Genomic DNA, 19873 nt, shown 5'->3' with positions numbered 1-19873 from the left:
AAATCTTGGACTACAAGGCTTTTTAGACAAGCTTCTTGTTAGGGAGAAGTCTTGTAGAATAGACAATAATGGGGATGCATCAGTGGTTTCCTTCCTTCTTCCCAGCTGCCAGAAATCAAGGTGTTCCTAGGAACATTCAAAGAAAACAGGAACTTCACGTAATGAACTTTGTCTACTTTTCTTCTGCTTCAGACTACCTTAACTATCGTTTCCCAGTCTGGTATGTCATACTTATTGTCTGTTACTTTCCTGTGCTGTACAGACACTAATATTTAGCAACTGTATTCAGGTGACGTAGTTTGTCCTTGAAAGACAGATTTAGTCTGAATGAATATTTAAATATATTTTGAATTTATATGCCCAATGATGTGAGGTTAATTTTTTTAAATAAGTAAATAAGGTTTTTTACAAAAGGTTCTAAAAGATACCGTGAAAGTCAATAATGAAACAATTAAAGGCTTTCTAGGCATGGTTGCTAGACTTCTTCCCTTCTTTTTGCTTAAATAATGTATGCTAATTGTAGCAAGTATATTTTAGAAGAAAATGAATAGCATGAGATTGCCTCTGAGTCTGACTAATGGAATTGGTGGCAAAGTATAGTCAGAAGTCTCTTTGCTTGAAAAACTACATGATGACCAGGAAAACCAGTTATGTTGTTTCAAGCCTGCAATACTATCAATTCAGTGGGGCTTTACTCCTAGACAAATGGGGTTCCAACCTCAGTATTTCTACTCCTTCCCTTGCAAATGATAATGAATAGCTTCACACTTATTTCTGTTCAAAACCTAAGCAGCCTAATTAATCCTTCAAATATCCCATAGCTCAGGGGAGGACAGACTTCAGGCTTGTGGGATTTACATTTTTTTTCTATTAAAACCCAAAGATCTATTAACCAGAGCCAAGTGCAAACAGACACAAGTGACTTTGAGCATCAGAACAAAACTGAACTCTTCAGTCCCTCCACACACTGATGCATCACTTTCTGCTTCATTTCAGCACTATACAGTAATGTGGGTGTGGGAGTAATTGCTAAACAATTGGGGATTTGGGAATCCTTGCCAATCTACTTAAATTCCCCAGAAATCTGCTGGTAGATTTTGCTCCACAGTGTCCATCAATGCCCTAGCCTAGCCTAACCTGTCATATGGAGGGAAATAGTTAAATAAAGGAAAGTATGCAATTAGGGCAGGAAAGAGGAACCTGTGGCCCTCCAGCTGTGGTTGTACTTGCAACTTCTCTAAGCCCCAGCCAGCACGGGCTGTGGGTGTGGATCATGGGGGATTGGATTGGATTGGATTGATCTTTATTACGGCCATTGGCCCGTTACACGACAGTTTCCCATACCAACATAATATACTTAAACCTCCAAATTTAAAATCGCCAAAACTTACAAAAGACAAACAGGAACCGAAGCAAAACAAAAACAAAGACCACCATCATACATTACAATAAATTTGTAACCTATACATCGCCCTCTGCTCATAAATTAATCAAGGATATCAATGGTGATATCACCTAAAACATAGATCATGGTTTAAAACAATGGTGATATCACCTAAAACATAGATCATGGTTTAAAGGGATTATCCGAGCCACACAGGAGACCGTTTCTCTTCTTTAGGCATAGGACGCTGATCAAGAATCTGGCAACCATGAGTGATCTTAGGGGTCATCATCAATTAGTAGATATGGATCATGGGGGTTGTAGTTAACATTTGAAGAGCCTGAACTTTTCTGTCCATGACATAGACCATTATATAGAAATCTTCTGTATTTCTGTTCAAGCCAGCAAAACCTCTTAGCCACAAACACTGTGACCCAAATTCTAAAAATTTGGTTATTCAGGATTAGAGTGGCAAACTGCAAGAACCACCCACATGTGTTGCCTCTTGATTCACTGGAATCTTTGATTGTCCTTGAATCTTTCTGCCACAATTGACATCCTCTCCTGCCACACCAGTGTGGCAAGCCACACCGTTTGAGAACCACTGACTTAAACCATTGGTCTAATAAGGCACATATATATGCTTTTGCCAATATATGTCATTCTCTTCCCCCATCCCAATCTTCACAATTATGTGGACCTCCAGAGGAAAGAGTACAGAAAAACTAGTGGGGAAGATGGAAGAATGACTGTGGAAAGTCCAACAAGTTCAGCAAATGTGTAATTATAGCAATTATCCACATTCATTTAGGGAAGTGGGGAGAAGCCCTCTTTATGGAAAAAGGTATTTTACAACTTTTAAGAAATAGAATAAAAATAATTAATGGACTGATTAAAGGTAAAGGGACCCTTGACCATTAGGTCCAGTTGTGACTGACTCTGGGGTTGCGGCGCTCATCTCGCTTTATTGGCTGAGGGAGCTGATGTACAGCTTCCGGATCATGTGGCCAGCATGTCTAAGCCGCTTCTGGCGAACCAGAGCAGCGCACGGAAACACCGTTTACCTTCCCACTGGAGCGGTACCTATTTGCACTTTGATGTGCTTTCGAACTGCTAGGTGGGCAGGAGCAGGGGCCGAGCAACAGGAGCTCATCCTGTCATGGGGATTCGAACCGCCGACCTGATCGGCAAGTCCTAGGTTCTGTGGTTTAACCCACAGCGCCACCCGTGTCCCTGTAATGGACTGATATATACAAATATTAAGTTGTGTATTATGAGGCAAATGCTGTAACAAATTCAGTCTGCTTCTGTTCTTAACCTGATAGTCCCCAGTAAATGGCTGGCATAGGAGAAAGGTAGCTAATCGCTTTAAACCCAAGGACTGCATTCAGTTTTGACCAACCTGCTTGAGGGTTTGATGCCAGAGGAGAGAAAAAGAAATTCATGTTCACCTGCATGCACTGCACTGCACTGCACTTGTTCACCAATGAATCTCTGTCTCTGGCACACGCCACAATCATGCACATAAAGGGATCCTTTCTTTTTCTTCCCCTGTGCAACTCTTCATTAAATCTACAGGTGACAGCACCCTTTGTCTTTGTCCTAAGTGCAACTTAATGGCAACAGCAATCTCTCCATTAACTTGACTGGAGAAGGGAAAAGGCCCTTGGTGGGCCATGTGAGGCTGTCTTGTGGGTCTGATCTGGTCCATAGTTCATAGATTCGTCACCACTGCCACAGGATACAATAGTATACCTTAACGCAACTTACTGTCTTACCATAAGAGCAGTGCTAGGAAATATTTGTTGTGCTAGATGCTTACATGTTTTATGCTGGTGCTTTTGTTGTTTAGTCGTTTAGTCGTGTCCGACTCTTCGTGACCCCATGGACCAGAGAACGCCAGGCACTCCTGTCCTCCACTGCCCCCCGCAGCTTGGTCAGACTCATGCTGGTAACCTCGAAAACACTATCCAACCATCTCGTCCTCTGTCGCCCCCTTCTCCTTGTGCCCTCCATCTTTCCCAACATCAGGGTCTTCTCCAGGGAGTCTTCTCTTCTCATGAGGTGGCCAAAGTACTGGAGCCTCAGCTTCACAATCTGTCCTTCCAGTGAGCACTCAGGGCTGATTTCCTTCAGAATGGAGAGGTTTGATCTTCTTGCAGTCCATGGGACTCTCAAGAGTCTCCTCCAGCACCATAATTCAAAAGCATCAATTCTTCGACGATCAGCCTTCTTTATGGTCCAGCTCTCACTTCCATACATCACTACTGGGAAAACCATAGCTTTAACTATACGGACCTTTGTTGGCAAGGTGATGTCTCTACTTCTCAAGATGCTGTCTAGGCCTGTCATTGCCCTTCTCCCAAGAAGCAGGCGTCTTTTAATTTCGTGGCTGCTGTCACCATCTGCAGTGATCATGGAGCCCAAGAAAGTAAAATCTCTCACTGCCTCCATTTCTTCCCCTTCTATTTGCCAGGAGGTGATGGGACCAGTAGCCATGATCTTCGTTTTTTGATGTTGAGCTTCAGACCATATTTTGCACTCTCCTCTTTCACCCTCAATAAAAGGTTCTTTAATTCCTCCTCACTTTCTGCCATCAAGGTTGTGTCATCTGCATATCTGAGGTTGTTGATATTTCTTCCGGCAATCTTAATTCCGGCTAGGGATTCATCCAGCCCAGCCTTTCGCATGATGAATTCTGCATATAAGTTAAATAAGCAGGGAGACAAAATGCAGCCTTGTCGTACTCCTTTCCCAATTTTGAACCAGTCAGTTGTTCCATATCCAGTTCTAACTGTAGCTTCTTGTCCCACATAGAGATTTCTCAGGAGACAGATGAGGTGAACAGGCACTCCCATTTCTTTAAGAACTTGCCATAGTTTGCCATGGTCGACACAGTCAAAGGCTTTTGCATAGTCAATGAAGCAGAAGTAAATGTCTTTCTCTAGCTTTCTCCATAATCCAGCACATGTTTGCAATTTGGTCTCTGGTTCCTCTGCCTCTTCTAAATCCAGCTTGCACTTCTGGGAGTTCTCGGTCCACATACTGCTTGAGCCTTCCTTGTAGAAGTTTAAGCATAACCTTGCTAGCGTGAGAAATTAGTGCAATTGTGCGATAGTTGGAACATTCTTTGGCACTGCCCTTCTTTGGGATTGGGATGTAGACTGATCTTCTCCAATCTTCTGGCCACTGCTGAGTTTTCCAGACTTGCTGGCATATTGAGTGTAGCACCTTAACAGCATCATCTTTTAAAATTTTAAATAGTTCAGCTGGAATACCATCACTTCCACTGGCCTTGTTATTTGCAGTGCTTTCTAAGGCCCATTTGACTTCACTCTCCAGGATGTCTGGCTCAAGGTCAGCAACCACACTACCTGGGGTATATGAGACATCCGTTTCTTTCTGGTATAATTCCTCTGTGTATTCTTGCCACCTCTTCTTGATGTCTTCTGCTTCTGTTAGGTCCTTTCCACTTTTGTCCTTTATTATGGAAATCTTTGTACGAAATGTTCCTTTCATATCTCCAATTTTCTTGAACAGATCTCTGGTTCTTCCCATTCTATTGCTTTCCTCTATTTCTTTGCATTGCTTGTTTAAGAAGGTCTTCTTGTCTCTCCTTGCTATTCTTTGGAAATCTGCATTCAATTTCCTGTATGTTTCACGATCTCCCTTGCATTTTGCTTGCCTTCTCTCCCCCGCTATTTGTAAGGCCTCATTGGACAGCCACTTTGCTTTCTTGCATTTCCTTTTCATTGGGATGGTTTTCGTTGCTGCCTCCTGTATAATGTTACGAGCCTCCATCCATAGTTCTTCAGGCACTCTGTCCACCAAATCTAAATCCTTAAACCTGTTCCTCACTTCCACTGTGTATTCATAAGGGATTTGACTTAGATTGTATCTTACCGGCCCAGTGGTTTTTCCTACTTTCTTCAGTTTAAGCTTGAATTTTGCTATAAGAAGCTGATGATCTGAGCCACAGTCAGCTCCAGGTCTTGTTTTTGCTGACTGTATAGAGCTTCTCCATCTTTGGCTGCAGAGAATATAATCAATCTGATTTCAATGCTGCCCATCTGGTGATGTCCATGTGTAGAGTCGTCTCTTGTGTTGTTGGAAAAGCGTGTTTGTGATGACCAGCTTGTTCTCTTGACAGAACTCTATTAGCCTTTGCCCTGCTTCGTTTTGATCTCCAAGGCCAAACTTGCCAGTTGTTCCTTTTATCTCTTGACTCCCTACTTTAGCATTCCAATCCCCTATAATGAGAAGAACATCCTTCTTTGGTGTCACTTCTATAAGGTGTTGTAAGTCTTCATAGAATTGGTCAATTTCAGTTTCTTCAGCACCAGTAGTTGGTGCATAAACTTGGATTACTGTGATGTTAAAAGGTCTGCCTTGGATTCGTATCAAGATCATTCTATCATTTTTGAGATTGCATCCCATTACAGCTTTTGCCACTCTTTTGTTGACTATGAGGGCCACTCCATTTCTTTTACGGGTTTCTTGCCCACAGTAGTAGATATGATGGTCATCCAAACTGAATTCACCCATTCCCGTCCATTTTAGTTCACTGATGCCCAGGATGTCAATATTTATTCTTGCCATCTCAGCAATGTGAAATATTATTTTGCCGAATATGACCACCTCTTTTATTTATGTATCTCTATGGTCTCCCTTATTCCTGAGTTCAGATCTTTGTAGTTGTATACAACCTAGATAGCATCAGTTTTATAGACCCTTATAAAAATCATCTCCCTTTTCACCTGACCACTGATACTGTGTTAGTGGCACAGGTTGATTGACTGAAAGTCAATAGGAACAACAATTAGGACATGCAACAAAAAGTTGCCGTGTATCCTTGCCCCCCCCCCCCCATAACAGGGTTGTTCTGTACTCTCTGGGCACTATAAGCTGTAAGGGCTTAAGCAAGCCAGTTCAAGCGCTTAAGCAAGCCTGTCATTTCATATGAAGCTAACTTTGGTAACAGGTTGTGCTTCTCTGGTAATTCATTATCCAAATTTAAAAAGCATACTTAGTTTTTAATACAGCACAGGACCAAATGTTGTAAAGTAGTTGTACAATACCCACAGTGGATGAAGCAGAGCCTTTAGCAAAGTGTAATGGAAGAGTGGTTTGGCCAGGATTCTTCAGGAAAACTTGGAAAGGAATGGGGTTGAGACAGCTACACAAGGCAGATCACAGAATAAAATGACATTGCCAACCCAAAAGTGAAAAACTAGGTTTAGAAAACCCGAATTTACAGTGGGTGGGCATGATGTAACCACAAGTTTTTGATGTTGAAAATTATTGCAAAGACATGTTCTTTCTTGACAAAGAATGAAATTTATGATATTTTATTGCTTATAATGAAAATTTTATGTATTTTGGACATCATGGGGGAAAATGGCTACTGGGTAGCCATTTCGTACAACTTTCCTACAATCCATAGCTGTAATAGAAAAAAATTAATGAAACAAAGTTGTATATCTTAAAAATCAAAATAATATTGGTTATTATAGGTTCTTTTTGAAAGTGCAGACTTGTTTTAATTTTGGGAAATTTGAAGTTATTACAGCTATGGATTTTCTAAACCTAGTTTTTCCACCCAAAAAACTAGGCCACAAGTGCATTTATTTTTTAAAAAATAGGCATTTATAAAATCTTTTGAGTGCTGGTGTATTTTTTTCTTAAATCATCATCATTTTATTGAGCTCTGTGTAAAATTTCAATCTGATACTTGTTTATGGAGAAGAAGAAGAAATGTACACAAGGGTATCTTATGCCAAGGGTCTCAATAGGGACAGACAATGCAGATTTAACAAAACTTCGAAGTACTATAAAATTAAAACCGTTTGAGATGGAGGGAAAAATTTAAGTGGGTTTCAAATTTCATCAACATCCGAGACGGAGGGTGACATGACCTCATTGAAATGACATGGAATGACCCTTTCCTTAAACTCAGGTTGATGACGGTTCTTGGATATTCTTAAGCATTTCTATTTGGCTAAATAGTCAGGTGTTCACATGAATTTATCTTTACCTGTCTTGCAGCCCAGGGCTGGTCCAGCCATTAAGCAGAGTGAGACTGCTGCCTCAGGCAGCAGAAGCCCCCAAGGCTGTGTCCTTATGGGCACCCCTGCTGCCCCACTGCCTCCACCGCTGCCATTTACACTGATTTCCAGCGAGATTTTTCTTCAAATTGGCACCATTGCTGGAGGCACCAGGATGGCACTTCCTGTTTCTCCTTAAGCGAGTAAAATGGGACGCTCCACCCCTGTTGCAGCTTACCTATTTGATGAAACATAATTATAATTAGATTATGAAACAATGAACTAAAGGTTGGGAAGTTCCCCTATTCAGATCTTGCCTCAGGTGACTTGGTAAACAATTTTGAGTATAGCACAATAAACATAGAAAAATTTCTAAATATTTTATCCTACCTTGCCTTAACCTGAAATGATTTTATTCCATTCTTTCTAAAAAAAGCCCAGACCAGTACACTACATTTAAAAACTTATAAATGATCAACATGGAAAGGCAGTGAAATAGCAGAACTACTAAATTCCATAGCCCGTTTATGGCCCAAATCCCCAGGTGAACATTTTAAAAATTGGTATCTGAATAGTGACAGTGTGGGGGACAACCACATTTCCTTTGGGAGGCACTTCTCAGTGCTGCCACTGAGAAGGCCACTGCCTTAGACCACCACCAATAAGCCAGGCCACTGGTTGGATCTTGGAACACAGGCCTGTAGGTATTGGGAGAGCACTCCCATTGGGAGAGTAGGTAATGGGAGGAGTACTTTGCTCCTAAGTCATCTGGGGCTTTGTACATCAGTACCAACACATTAAAATAGGCCCAGAAGCATGCAGTCAGCCAGTGCAGAGTTTTGAGGATTGGAATCACTTGAATCCCATCTGGCTGCCCCTTTTAGGAGCCTGGCAACCACATTTTGCACTAACTGCATCTTCCAGACTATAGTTAAGGGTAGCCCCACGTAGAGTGCATTGCAGTAACAAGTCATGAGGTTATCAGAGCGTGGATTACTGAGACCTGCTGTCCAGGTCCATGAATTGCTATAGCTGGTGAGGAGTAACTATTCCCACTGAGGCTACTTGTACTTCCAGTGACAGCTTTGAAATCTTGGAGAGCTCCCAAACCATGTACCTTTTTTCAGGTACAGTGTAGCCCCATTCAGAACAGTCTCTCCAATTCCTGGACTTGGAAACTCTAAATGTGAGCAGGTGGTTCTTAAAGATTAACGTCTACAGCTCCAGGTCCTCTGTGCAACAGCAACAACAAAGGTGGTTATTCCCCCCACTTTGCAGGTGTTTTCAAGAAGAGGGTGTGCCCATGAAGTAGTCAGTGAAATCTTTTGAGTCAGATGGGACAGATTCCTTATCAGCAGAAGAATTCCTTTTGAAGGTAGTGTAATGTTGTAAGCGGATTTTCTCTACTTTCTCTATATTTTCATATATGTGCTTTCATGGGGTGGAGCCAATTGTATTGGAATGATCAGATATGTTTTCAATTGCCCACTCTACTTGCAGAAAATGTTTCTCAGGAGCAAAGCAGAGATGGAATGAGATTCTTAATATTTGATAATGGAACAGCAGCAATGATCTGAAAAGGACAAAAGCCATTGCAATTTTGGCAGGACACTATAATTCCTCTACAGAACAGGAATGTTTTCTTTTGAGATGGACTTTATTGATACAGACTGCATTTATCAAAGAGTGCACAAGTATGTTGAAGAGTAACTAAACAAGATTATGAGATTTAGCATATGCTGGTGGAGAAACTGAGATGAACCCCCATGGTTACCTTTGTGTCCCAAGGTAACCATATAACCCGGATTAGAAGCTCTTACTATTTTTCATTGACAGAAGCTAGTCCAATACAAGATATCATTTTTAAGAGCAATGCAACTTCTGTCTAAAGTAACAAAAGAGAACTCAGCAGTTACCTAACTGGCAGACAAGTCAGTCATTTATGAGGGCATTAAAAAGTAGTTCAAAAGAGGCTTTCTTTCCAGGAATGTACTCAATCCTTCATATTGAATGTCCAGTTGTGATGTGGCCTTTGCTTGCCTGTCATTTGCAACTGTAGTTCTGGTGCTTCTTTGAGTAAGCTTTTGCAATGCAAAGTTGATATCAAATGTTAACCTTCCCTTCTCTTCTTAACAGGTTATGAGGTGCACGGCCTAGAAAAAATACCTGATGGACCAGCCCTATTTATTTTTTATCATGGAGCAACACCTATAGACTTTTTCTACTTCGTGTCTGTTGTTCTTGCTAAGAAGAAAAAATTCATCCATGTAGTTGCTGATCACTTCGTCTTTTCATTACCAGGTAAAAACTGTGAAATGTGATTATGATGCTTGTAGATCAGTTAAGAGTACTAACTGGACATCTGAAGACACGTGTTATGGACAGGGTTTATTTGTTTGTGTACACAGGTGCATTCATACATAAATTCAGTGAGCAAATATGCAGTTTGTAGACTTTGTCCTAGAGAAAAATGATGAGTCAATAGTTGCTTAAAATTATCACTATTTTGTTTTGAAAGTACCGTATTTTTTGCTCTATAAGACTCACTTTTTCCCTCCTAAAAAGTAAGTGGAAATGTGTGTGCGTCTTATGGAGTGAATGCAGGCTGCGCAGCTATCCCAGAAGCCAGAACAGCAAGAGGGATTGCTGCTTTCACTGCGCAGCGATCCCTCTTGCTGTTCTGGCTTCTGAGATTCAGAATATTTTTTTTCTTGTTTTCCTCCTCTAAAAACTAGGTGCATCTTGTGGTCTGGTGCATCTTATAGAGCGAAATATACGGTAAATGTTTTGATTAAGCCCAATATTGATGCAGGAGGATGTAAACAAGAGGTGGGTGCTGGACTGCATTTAGGTGTATAAAATCCAATTCTTTCATGGTTTTGTTCAATATTTCCATTTTTCTTTTTTGCCTACTGTTTATTCCAGATTTCTCTCATGAGCTATTTGTTTCTTAACTCTTTGCAGGTTTCAAAATCGTAGTTGATGTGTTTCGTACTTTGCCTGGATCACAGGAGGAATGTATAAAAGCATTAAAGAGCGGACGCTCATTGGCCATTTCACCAGGAGGAGTTCGGGAAGCCCTGTTTGCTAATGAATACTACCCCATACTATGGGGAAATCGTAAAGGATTTGCTCAAGTGGCTATTGATGCAAAAGTGGTGAGTGTTTTCTGAGCATAAATGCAATATAACTTCAGGCATCTTAACCAAACCAGCACCATCAGTGTTGGAATCTTTCTATATGTAAAATCAACAAAGTAAAGACAGATGATTTGCTTGCTCATGTTCTTCATCCAGAGAGAACTACAAGAAGCAGAGACAAGCAAGCGGAAATTGAAACAAAATGGATGCACTTAATGGCTCTTCAAAAAATGTTTGTATGGAAGCCCACCACATACATTGAGAATCTATATAAATAATGTTTCCATTTATCCAAGTTGATCAGATCTTACATATTCCAAAGTAGTTGTATAAATGGTAAAGTATTGTGTTAGTGCTCTGGTTCTTCTGTGTAACACCGTAGTGTATGCCAACAAAACCATCAATTTCCTGGAAATTACAGAACATCAAATAAAATCCTGAATTGTTCCTCCTGTCTTATCTTTTGAATGGCCATCTAGACTAATGTGAATAAATGAATGCGTTATATGCAAGGCTATTACTGAAGATTTCTTAATAGGTTATGTTGCTTTCAGATGTTTCATCTGATTGACTATCATACAGTCTGATGGGTTGATCCATCTTTTTTTTGGAGGGGGGCTGTCCTGGTACAAAAAAAGGCTTTAATTGTATCAGTCTTTTCATTCTGAAAATTAATTTCATTTGCCCTTGTTTTAAAAAAATAGAAGGCAAAGTCTGCTTTTTCAAATTGCATTGAGGATGAAATTAATGATTTTATGGACAAAATAATGTTTTTTAACAGGAACAGCTCACATAGAATGCTGAGAAGTACCGTATTTTTCGCTCTATAAGACACACTTTCCCCCCTCCAAAAATTAAGAGGAAATACAGGCTCCATGGCTTCAGCGAAAGCAATGCAAAGCCAGGAGAGCAAGAGGGATTGGTGCGCACCGATCCCTCTTGCTCTCCTGGCTTCGCTTTGCTGGAGAGGCGCTGTGCAGCTTTCCCTCTCTGCGCAGCGCTCCTTCAGCGAAGCGGGAGGAGAAATGGAAGGGGCTCCGTTTCTCCTACCACTTCGCTGGAGGGGCGCTGCGCAGAGAGGGAGATTTTTTTTTTTCTTGTTCTCCCCCTCTAAAACTAGGTGCGTCTTATGGTCTGGTGCATCCTATAGAGCAAAAAATATGGTATCAGAAGTGATAAGATATTGATTGTGATCCTATATACCTTACTTTTTAGCATTCCAATTGTTTCTGTTAGAATATGCGGCTATGAAACACAAGCATTTGGGTGAAATAGATTCTTGTTCTAGTTGTGAGTAGAGTGGTTTGGTTTTCCTTTGAAAATACAGATTTACCTTGAGGGTTTTTCTTACTCCAAAACAAATTCTTTCTTTCTCTACAGAATCACATTCTAAGTTTCTAGGTGTAATAATAGGGGATTCATATTATGCTGTGGCTAAAAACTCAATTTTGTGATAGAGACCCAGGTTCAAATGCCCATTCGCATATGAATCTCATTGGGTAATCTGTTTCACTGGACAGCTGTGAAAAGAGTAAGTGGGAAAATTGCACTAAGCTCTTTGGAGCAAGCATAAGATACAAATGTAATTAATGAATGGTTTAGCATGGTTCTCTCGGCTTTCTACTCATTTAATAATCTTATAATGATACAAAGTAATCGTTAGTGAGTAATCGCTGAGGTATGCACTCTGTTATTTAGGATGCAACGCCTTGAGTGTGAGACAGAAACTGCTAACGCATGTCCTTCATCTTTACAGCCCATCATTCCCCTTTTCACACAAAATGTTCGGGAAAGCGTTCGAACATTTGGTGGAATAAGTAAGCAACTTCAGTTTTTGGGGTTTTTATATTATGCTTTCAGTTGTTACATTTATTGCTTTCCTGGTTGAACCTTTGGCTTGCTATCTTTGGTGCATATAGGGGTAAGATTTTCTTTCTTGAACAATGTGGTTGACATTTTAATCATTAAATGCTGTGAAGTGAATATGTATTTGTAATCCAAAACATCTGGAGGGATGAGGTTGCTTTATGCTAACTCAAGCTCTACAAATCCACAAGTGTCAGTTGTCCTTTTGGAATTATTAGCAAAGCCTTAAGACCTAGATATATACTGTTCTGTGTAGCAAGGTGTTCCAGACTGGTTCCATTTTTTCTTAAATCTCCTATTTACATTCCCCCCACCCATGCCTTTGACATTCAATTTTGTAAAAAAGAGAGACAGAGAAAAAGTGTAATTCACAACCATTACAAAATATAACAGAAGGCTTTTTTGCCTTTCTATCCCCTGATCCTTTTTGTTGCTTTCCTTTCTATTGTTCTCTGCCTCCACCCTATTCATGCTCAGTCCTCTCATATGTCTGCTTCTCAGCCTAGCCTTCAACCATCCTTTAGGCAGCCACCCTGCATCTGTTTATCCCATACTTTAGTTTCCATATTTCATAAGTCATCTTTCTGCTCTGCTTTCCCTGTGCCTGCTTCCAGCCTTCTCTTTTTCCTAGGCACTATACAAGAGGTTTTCCCCACCCCACCCCCCAAACCAGGCTCTTTAAAAAAATAAATGGAGGGTCACTATTGTAGTTGTTAAGTAAATCTTAAAATATTAGCTAATTGCATGTATCATCAAAGATAAAGAAGGCAGACTAAATTTCATTTAAGGGTCTTCCTAAAAGGGGTGGGGAATTTGCTGCAGTTCTCACACTTGTTTAGATATAAGTTCTGTCCCTCTTATGACAATAGCACATTGATTGACTATGGTCCTATGAAGACCTAAAGAAAGGCTAAGCAGAGAATCTACTGGTATTTATCACAGGACATGCTCCCTGTCTTATAACACAGGTATTTAAGAAAGCAGCAATATGTTTCTAGAACAATGACTCTTTCCTCCAAAGCAACTTTTGGAATCTCTTTCTTTTACTATTCTACACTAGGGAAGAGAGGTTATGTAGGACCTAAGGCTTCATTCATACTTTATACTAAGCTATAGTCTTGGATTCCTGCACTTCTCTTTTTCTTCTCACAGTCATGCAGAAGAGGAGATCATAAGTTTTTGCTTCTGTTTTCAAGTAACTGTAGTTATTCAGTATGTTGAACCAAGAACTGTGGTTAGTGTTAACTATAGTTAAAGAAATGCAGTAGGATTCCCTAAACCAGAATTAATATCAACAGTTTGTCCAGATTCAGATATTACTGGTTGGTGGGAAATGGAAGCAACAGCTTGTGATTGGTGGTGGGGGTAACATTACATGCAAACACAACCTACATCTTGGAGATATTTCAGCAATTACTTCTTCTCTCTCATGACTTTTGGCTTAGAATGCATAATCTGTGCAACTAGCTCAGGATTGGATATACCTGTACATATTCCAGAACTGTGTAGCTTTTAGCTTGCATCAGTAATTTATGAGGCATTACTGTATAAACATGACTTGAAAGCCATTGCCTCCAAGATACCTTTAAAGAGTTGCATGATTTGGGCAACAGAACTTTATTTTACCTTCTATTCTCTTAAATATGTCTCCCCCCGCCTTCTTTTTAATGAACCAGAATTTCTTAGATGGGTGTATGAGAAGACTCGTTGGCCACTAGTCCCATTGTATGGAAACTTCCCTGTCAAACTACGCACATATATTGGAGATCCTATTCCATATGAACCAAATGTCACTGCTGCAGAACTGGCAGAAAAAGTAAGTTTTTGTTTTCATAATGCTGAAGTAGCAAAGTTACTATCCTAATCCTAAATAATTGTAGTGTAATATTCCTATGTTCTGAATACAGTTATGGAAACATCCCAAAGAGCCATGGGATGAAGCTGATTAATTTCATTGATTTTGGGGTGAACTGCCAAGATTGCCCAGCAGTATGCTAAATCAGTGGAGAACATTTTGGGAGGTTGTGATTTGAGAATGGGAATGGGAAAAGGTGAATTTGACCTGGCTGAGATAAAGATGCAAAGAACTAAAGAAACAAGAGAGTGCAAGGACAGTAGAATAAGGAATAATGAGAGATGGGAGAAGAGTGGCACATATCTCCTTTTGAAGATAGACCTTACAAGCTTTAAAATACATTTGTTGAAACATATCCAACTTGAATCTTGCTATACTGGACTCACAGCCAGAAATTTCTCTTATTCCATTCTTGGTCATGATGCTAGAGTGTATTGTGACTTCTCAGCTTCAGGTTTTTCTGGATGATTCAGCCTGTCATTAGGCTGGGTTAAGGAAGAGGACCAAGTTTACCTTGCTACACATATGGGATATTATTAGAGAACAAACATTAGACTTATTGTGGGTTTCGTTGCATATTTTGGGTCTGGACCCCATGTTAACTATTTAGCTTTGCTAACTATATGCTATAAATCATTGGATAGAAAGCATCAGAATTCTAACTTCAACCCACCTGACAGTTGCTAATACTTCGTACTCCATTTTGTGCATTTGCATCTCACAGTTGTTTTGTAATTTTGAAATTAAACTGCTGGTATCTTGGGTTTTTATTGCTACTAAAAGGGCTAAATGCTGGTTTTAATTTTAATCTGTGACTGACTGAAAGCTGTTACAATAATGAGCTATTTTCTTTTTGACCTTATAGGCAAAAAATGCAATACAATGTTTAATAGACAAACATCAGAAAATACCAGGAAATGTATTTAGAGCATTGATGGAACGATTTGAAACACAGAAAAAAGAAGACTAGTGTCTTTTTGGGTTCACAAATAGTTGTAAAATATTTTTAAATTATGTTTATGATGTGATGTAATATTTGAGAAAAATGCTATTGTATTTTACTTTCTTTACAATTGTACAGTTTTACAGAAAAACAAGTTATTTCCCCAAAAGATCCTTGTTAAATCTAGAACTTGGGAATCTTACTCTTTAGGTACCAACACAAAAATTTGATATATTTTTAAAAGCACAGTTGTACCTTGGAATAAGCTATAAAATGGCTTTTTTGGTTTGTTGAAAATATATGAAATTTCCATACAAATTTTATTTAAATTGAAGATAACATTAGGATGTATTTGAACATTATAGCTGTGTCCATTTCATGTCTCGTGTGGTGTAACAGAGATTTTCCAATCATGATAAAGTCCTTAATTATATTTATTAACATTTGTGAAATGAAGATGATGCTATTGCTGTCAAACTAAAACAGCATTAATACGCATGGGTACCTGGGAGTAAATATTACTGAACTCAATGGAGGCTGGCTTCTGAGTATACACGCATAGGATTGCACTGTAAGGGTGCTTAGAAAAGGCCCTGTGGATGCCATAATTTTACCATGTGTAAGGAACATTTAACTTGCATTACCTTCATTTGAAATCCCTAGAAATGCAAATTCCATCACAATTTGCTGTGCTGCAAAAGTATTTATTTGGAATTCCATGAACTTGCATTGCTGAGTTTTGCCTCTTTGTAGAGGGAGAGTATTCCCTCTAATACGTCCCTTCAAAGGTTTTCTCTTTTTTCCATCTTTGGTGGTGGCTGAAGGTTTAGAATTTCCATAGACACTCTATAATAAGGAAAGCAAGCAGGATTAATACTATACAATTGCACAGTTCTTTAGCCCAAAAGAGCAGTAGTTGGATAGCCATATGCATCAGAAAATTTCCAAAACATGGCAAGTTTTAGCACTTTAGAAGGATGTGAATGCACTGAAAATTGTGTGGACCAGTGCTGTGCCAGATGGAAACTTAGCTAATTCACATAGCAGCCGCAGTTATCTCTCCCCATATATTATGAAAGCTAAGTGGTGGGTGTATAGATACTGCCCCATTTGTGATGGCAGCGTTGAAGCCACTGAGAGTTGTTGGGAGACTGGCTCCACATAAGGGCCTTAACATTTATTTTTAAAAAAATTATGCACTGCTTCCGGATTAAAAACACACAGCTGGAAGTTGTTTACAAAAAAATTAAAACAAGCAAACAAAAAAATTAACAGCAATAATGTAAAACTTCCAAAAAGGTAAAATAACAATAGACCAGAAACATATTTGAAAAACCACCTGGCGCTCTTATGTAGAGAGAGTGCATTTTGGCACCAACTGCTGGCAGAAATATATGACAATACTGTGAAAGCCTGATAAATATCTTGCATGAAACCACGACCACACAAGCATTTTCCTGCCAAAATGGATCAAGAGGCCCTGGATACAAAATGATAGGTCAGCATATTTATCCTTGGAATTGTATTCCAAGTTGGTCTGTAGTAAAACTAGTAATATTTAATGCTTTAATTAGGTTGTTTTTTTTAAGTACTTTTAAAATTTGGTGGCTTATTTAACCTGAAGAGAGCTGGTTTGTGCCCCATAAATTGATGAGTTATACTGAACTTTCAGTGATGTGACTTCTTTTTAAATACCCGCCTTCAGGATAATAGCAGTAATTCTGATATTTAGGTGTAAATACTTGAGTGGTAGGGACACAGGTGGCACTGTGGGTTAAACCAGAGAGCCTAGGACTTGCAGATCAGAAGGTCGGCAGTTCGAATCCTCGCGACGGTGTGAGCTCCTGTTGCTCGGTCCCTGCTCCTGCCAACCTAGCAGTTCGAAAGCACATCAAAGTGCAAGTAGATAAATAGGTACTGCTCCAGCAGGAAGGTAAACGGCATTTCCGTGCGCTGCTCTGGTTTGCCAGAAGCGGTTTAGTCATGCTGGCCACATGACCCGGAAGCTGTACGCCGGCTCCCTCGGCCAATAAAGCGAGATGAGCGCCGCAACCCCAGAGTCGGTCACGACTGGACCTAATGGTCAGGGGTCCTTTACCTTTACTTGAGTGGTAGCTTATTTCCTAAATTTTTATGCTACTTTTAAACATTCCAGAATAACTTGCCATGCTCATTTGTACTTCTTAAAATTAATATTTATATATTTAGCTTATTTGTTATTTTGCAGAGTTTATCTTTATTTTGTAGGTTTAGCTTAAGTAAAACTACTTTAAAAATTGTCAGGAGCAAACGCCAGCTGAAGATGCTGTAAAATAGACCCTTTCAGTATACTTGAATACTAATCTGCATTGATTTGGAATATGTGAAATTGAGCTTTACATTACTTTTCAGATTTTAATATGTGTAAATAGGGCCTCACCCAAAACTCTTCAGGAGATCAATGTGTACTTCTTCTGGTCAGGGTAGGCCTTCCTGTTCAGTGAACATTTGAGCACTTATCTGCGCCTATCAGAAGATTGCTAGATTCAGGTTAGAATTGAGCTGCCAGAAAATTAAATTGGTTTGTTAAAATACATTTGTGGGCACTGATTTCTCTCTCAAATGCCTAAATAAATGGGATATGGTATGATTTTGCTTTTTAAAAATGGTCCCGTGTCACAATCTTGCAACAAATGTAAACCTGATGATAGTTAATACAAAGCTCAAGTGTGCTTCCTCAGTCCAGGGACCCAAACCTTTCTCTTCTGAGGCTTTTAGTGATTGTTTTTTTAATGGTGTTGGTACAGTTTCCCATTAACCAATTTTATTTATCCATCAAAAGTCATATTTATGTCATTTCATGTGGCTTTCTGTTACTTTTTAGATTCTTGGGTTTCTTTATCTTTAGAAAACTGTTTTGAATATTTTAATTAGAAAAGTGGCCTATAAACATATTAAATCAGTCATTTGGACATGTAAAAGAAATTTGAACATTTCAAAATAAACAACTGCAAAATACTAATATCTGAATAATGATGCAATTACATCCGAATCCGGTTTACTTTCTCTTGCATTAGAAAACAGTGGCAGCTCTAATACCGGTTATAAGTGAATGATAAGACAAATGACATTTTTAGAAACCTCTTTCTTTCTGTGATTGTAAGTTGTTTTAAACTGATCTTGACATTGTGTTTGAATTGCTGTAGCCAGTCCTGGGACCTTAGGGTGAAGGATGCATAATAAATTTTAATACTATATGGAAAACAGCTCAGGTGGTTTCTGTTGACTTGATCAGATGTCATACTAGTGCAGTGCAAACATTATAGTTATTTGTCCTTGCCCACAACTCCTTGCTGGAGTTCTGATGTGTATAGAAAAGCTGTCACATGCAGCAGCTTCTTGACAACAGCGCAGGTTGTAGCCAAAAGTGATGGAAAGAGCCTGTATGTATCTCAGAATGTATAACTGTATGAAGATATGTGTGCTCAAATGCACACATGGGTAGATGGTGCTCTTCAGTTCAGTAAAGTAAGCTGATAAGTAAAGGTAAAGGTACCCCTGCCCGTACGGGCCAGTCTTGACAGACTCTGGGGTTGTGCGCCCATCTCACTTAAGAGGCCAGGGGCCAGCGCTGTCCGGAGACACTTCCGGGTCACGTGGCCAGCGTGACATCGCTGCTCTGGCGAGCCAGAGCCGCACATGGAAACGCCGTTTACCTTCCCGCTGGTAAGCGGTCCCTATTTATCTACTTGCACCCGGAGGTGCTTTCGAACTGCTAGGTTGGCAGGCGCTGGGACCGAGCAGCGGGAGCGCACCCCGCCGCAGGGATTCGAACCGCCGACCTTTCGATCGGCAAGCCCTAGGCGCTGAGGCTTTAACCCACAGCGCCACCTGCGTCCCTTAAGTAAGCTGATACACAGGAGCAAAGGAATGCATCTGTAGATTGTCTCCATCCACTGAACTGAGAAAGCTCTTCAGGCAAGGAAATTTTGTATGAGCATTGGGGTTTCCACTCCCCAAACACATTGCTGGCTTGGTTTAGAAGTCACTAATTCACAATCTGTTTTGCATGAAAGTGGTTCTGTTAAATTCTGGTGTGTGAGAGACAGAGAAGAGAGAGAACGATTGGGTGGTGGTGGCAAATATAACAGTAAGTTGTTTTTAAAAATAATGCAATCTCATGCTGAACTGCAGTTGTTTGTGTTACAAACCTGAAAAAATGGTACTGGTACATTCCTTCGTTTTTAAAAAGTATTGAATTGAGTATCAAAGCAAAATGCAGTATAATTATTACGGTCAATTGACATATCTCAGTTAGTTTTTCCACATACTGTTTTCTGCATATTTGTATGGTATTCTGTGAAGTTTTTTGTTTTTGTTTAACTGCAGAATAAAGTTGAAATGGCAGTTACAACAAAAATCCTGTGTGTTTTCCTTAATGCTTATAGTTTTCTTGAATAATAAATAACAATAAATAACTGAATAAAATGAACTTTCAGCCAGTTTCAGATAAACCAGCACAGATGTATATCACTACTAGAGTAGACAGAAACACCAACAATATACCCAGGCATATTGCAGACAACTAGCCTAGTAAGTGTTCAGTTGTGTTAAATGCATAACGATTTTGCAGGAAGTCAATTATCTACTGTTAGAGTTACT

At 39.7% G+C, this 19873-nt stretch overlaps 1 protein-coding gene and 1 long non-coding RNA gene across 2 annotated transcripts in view; both read left to right on the top strand.

The window, feature by feature from the left end:
* Positions 1-19631, top strand: part of LOC307219573 (uncharacterized protein) — a 47918-nt gene extending 28287 nt beyond the window's left edge. The window contains exons 9-14 of the mRNA XM_079982817.1: positions 9565-9729; positions 10393-10586; positions 12325-12385; positions 14111-14250; positions 15155-18763; positions 19140-19631. Coding sequence (XP_079838943.1) covers positions 9565-9729; positions 10393-10586; positions 12325-12385; positions 14111-14250; positions 15155-15259 — 665 coding nt within the window. The 3' untranslated portion in view covers positions 15260-18763; positions 19140-19631. The remainder of the gene's footprint in view (positions 1-9564; positions 9730-10392; positions 10587-12324; positions 12386-14110; positions 14251-15154; positions 18764-19139) is intronic.
* Positions 229-8690, top strand: LOC307219885. Its single transcript, XR_013840637.1, has 3 exons — positions 229-1264; positions 1687-3227; positions 5989-8690. It is a non-coding gene; the product is annotated as an uncharacterized lncRNA (long non-coding RNA).
* Positions 19632-19873: the final 242 nt, after the last annotated feature.

The sequence above is a fragment of the Podarcis cretensis genome (assembly GCF_951804945.1).
Source record: "Podarcis cretensis genome assembly, chromosome: 7".
Taxonomy (NCBI): Eukaryota; Metazoa; Chordata; class Lepidosauria; order Squamata; family Lacertidae; genus Podarcis; species Podarcis cretensis.
Note: the sequence above shows the minus strand (reverse complement) of the source record. Positions and strands in the feature narration are given on the sequence as shown.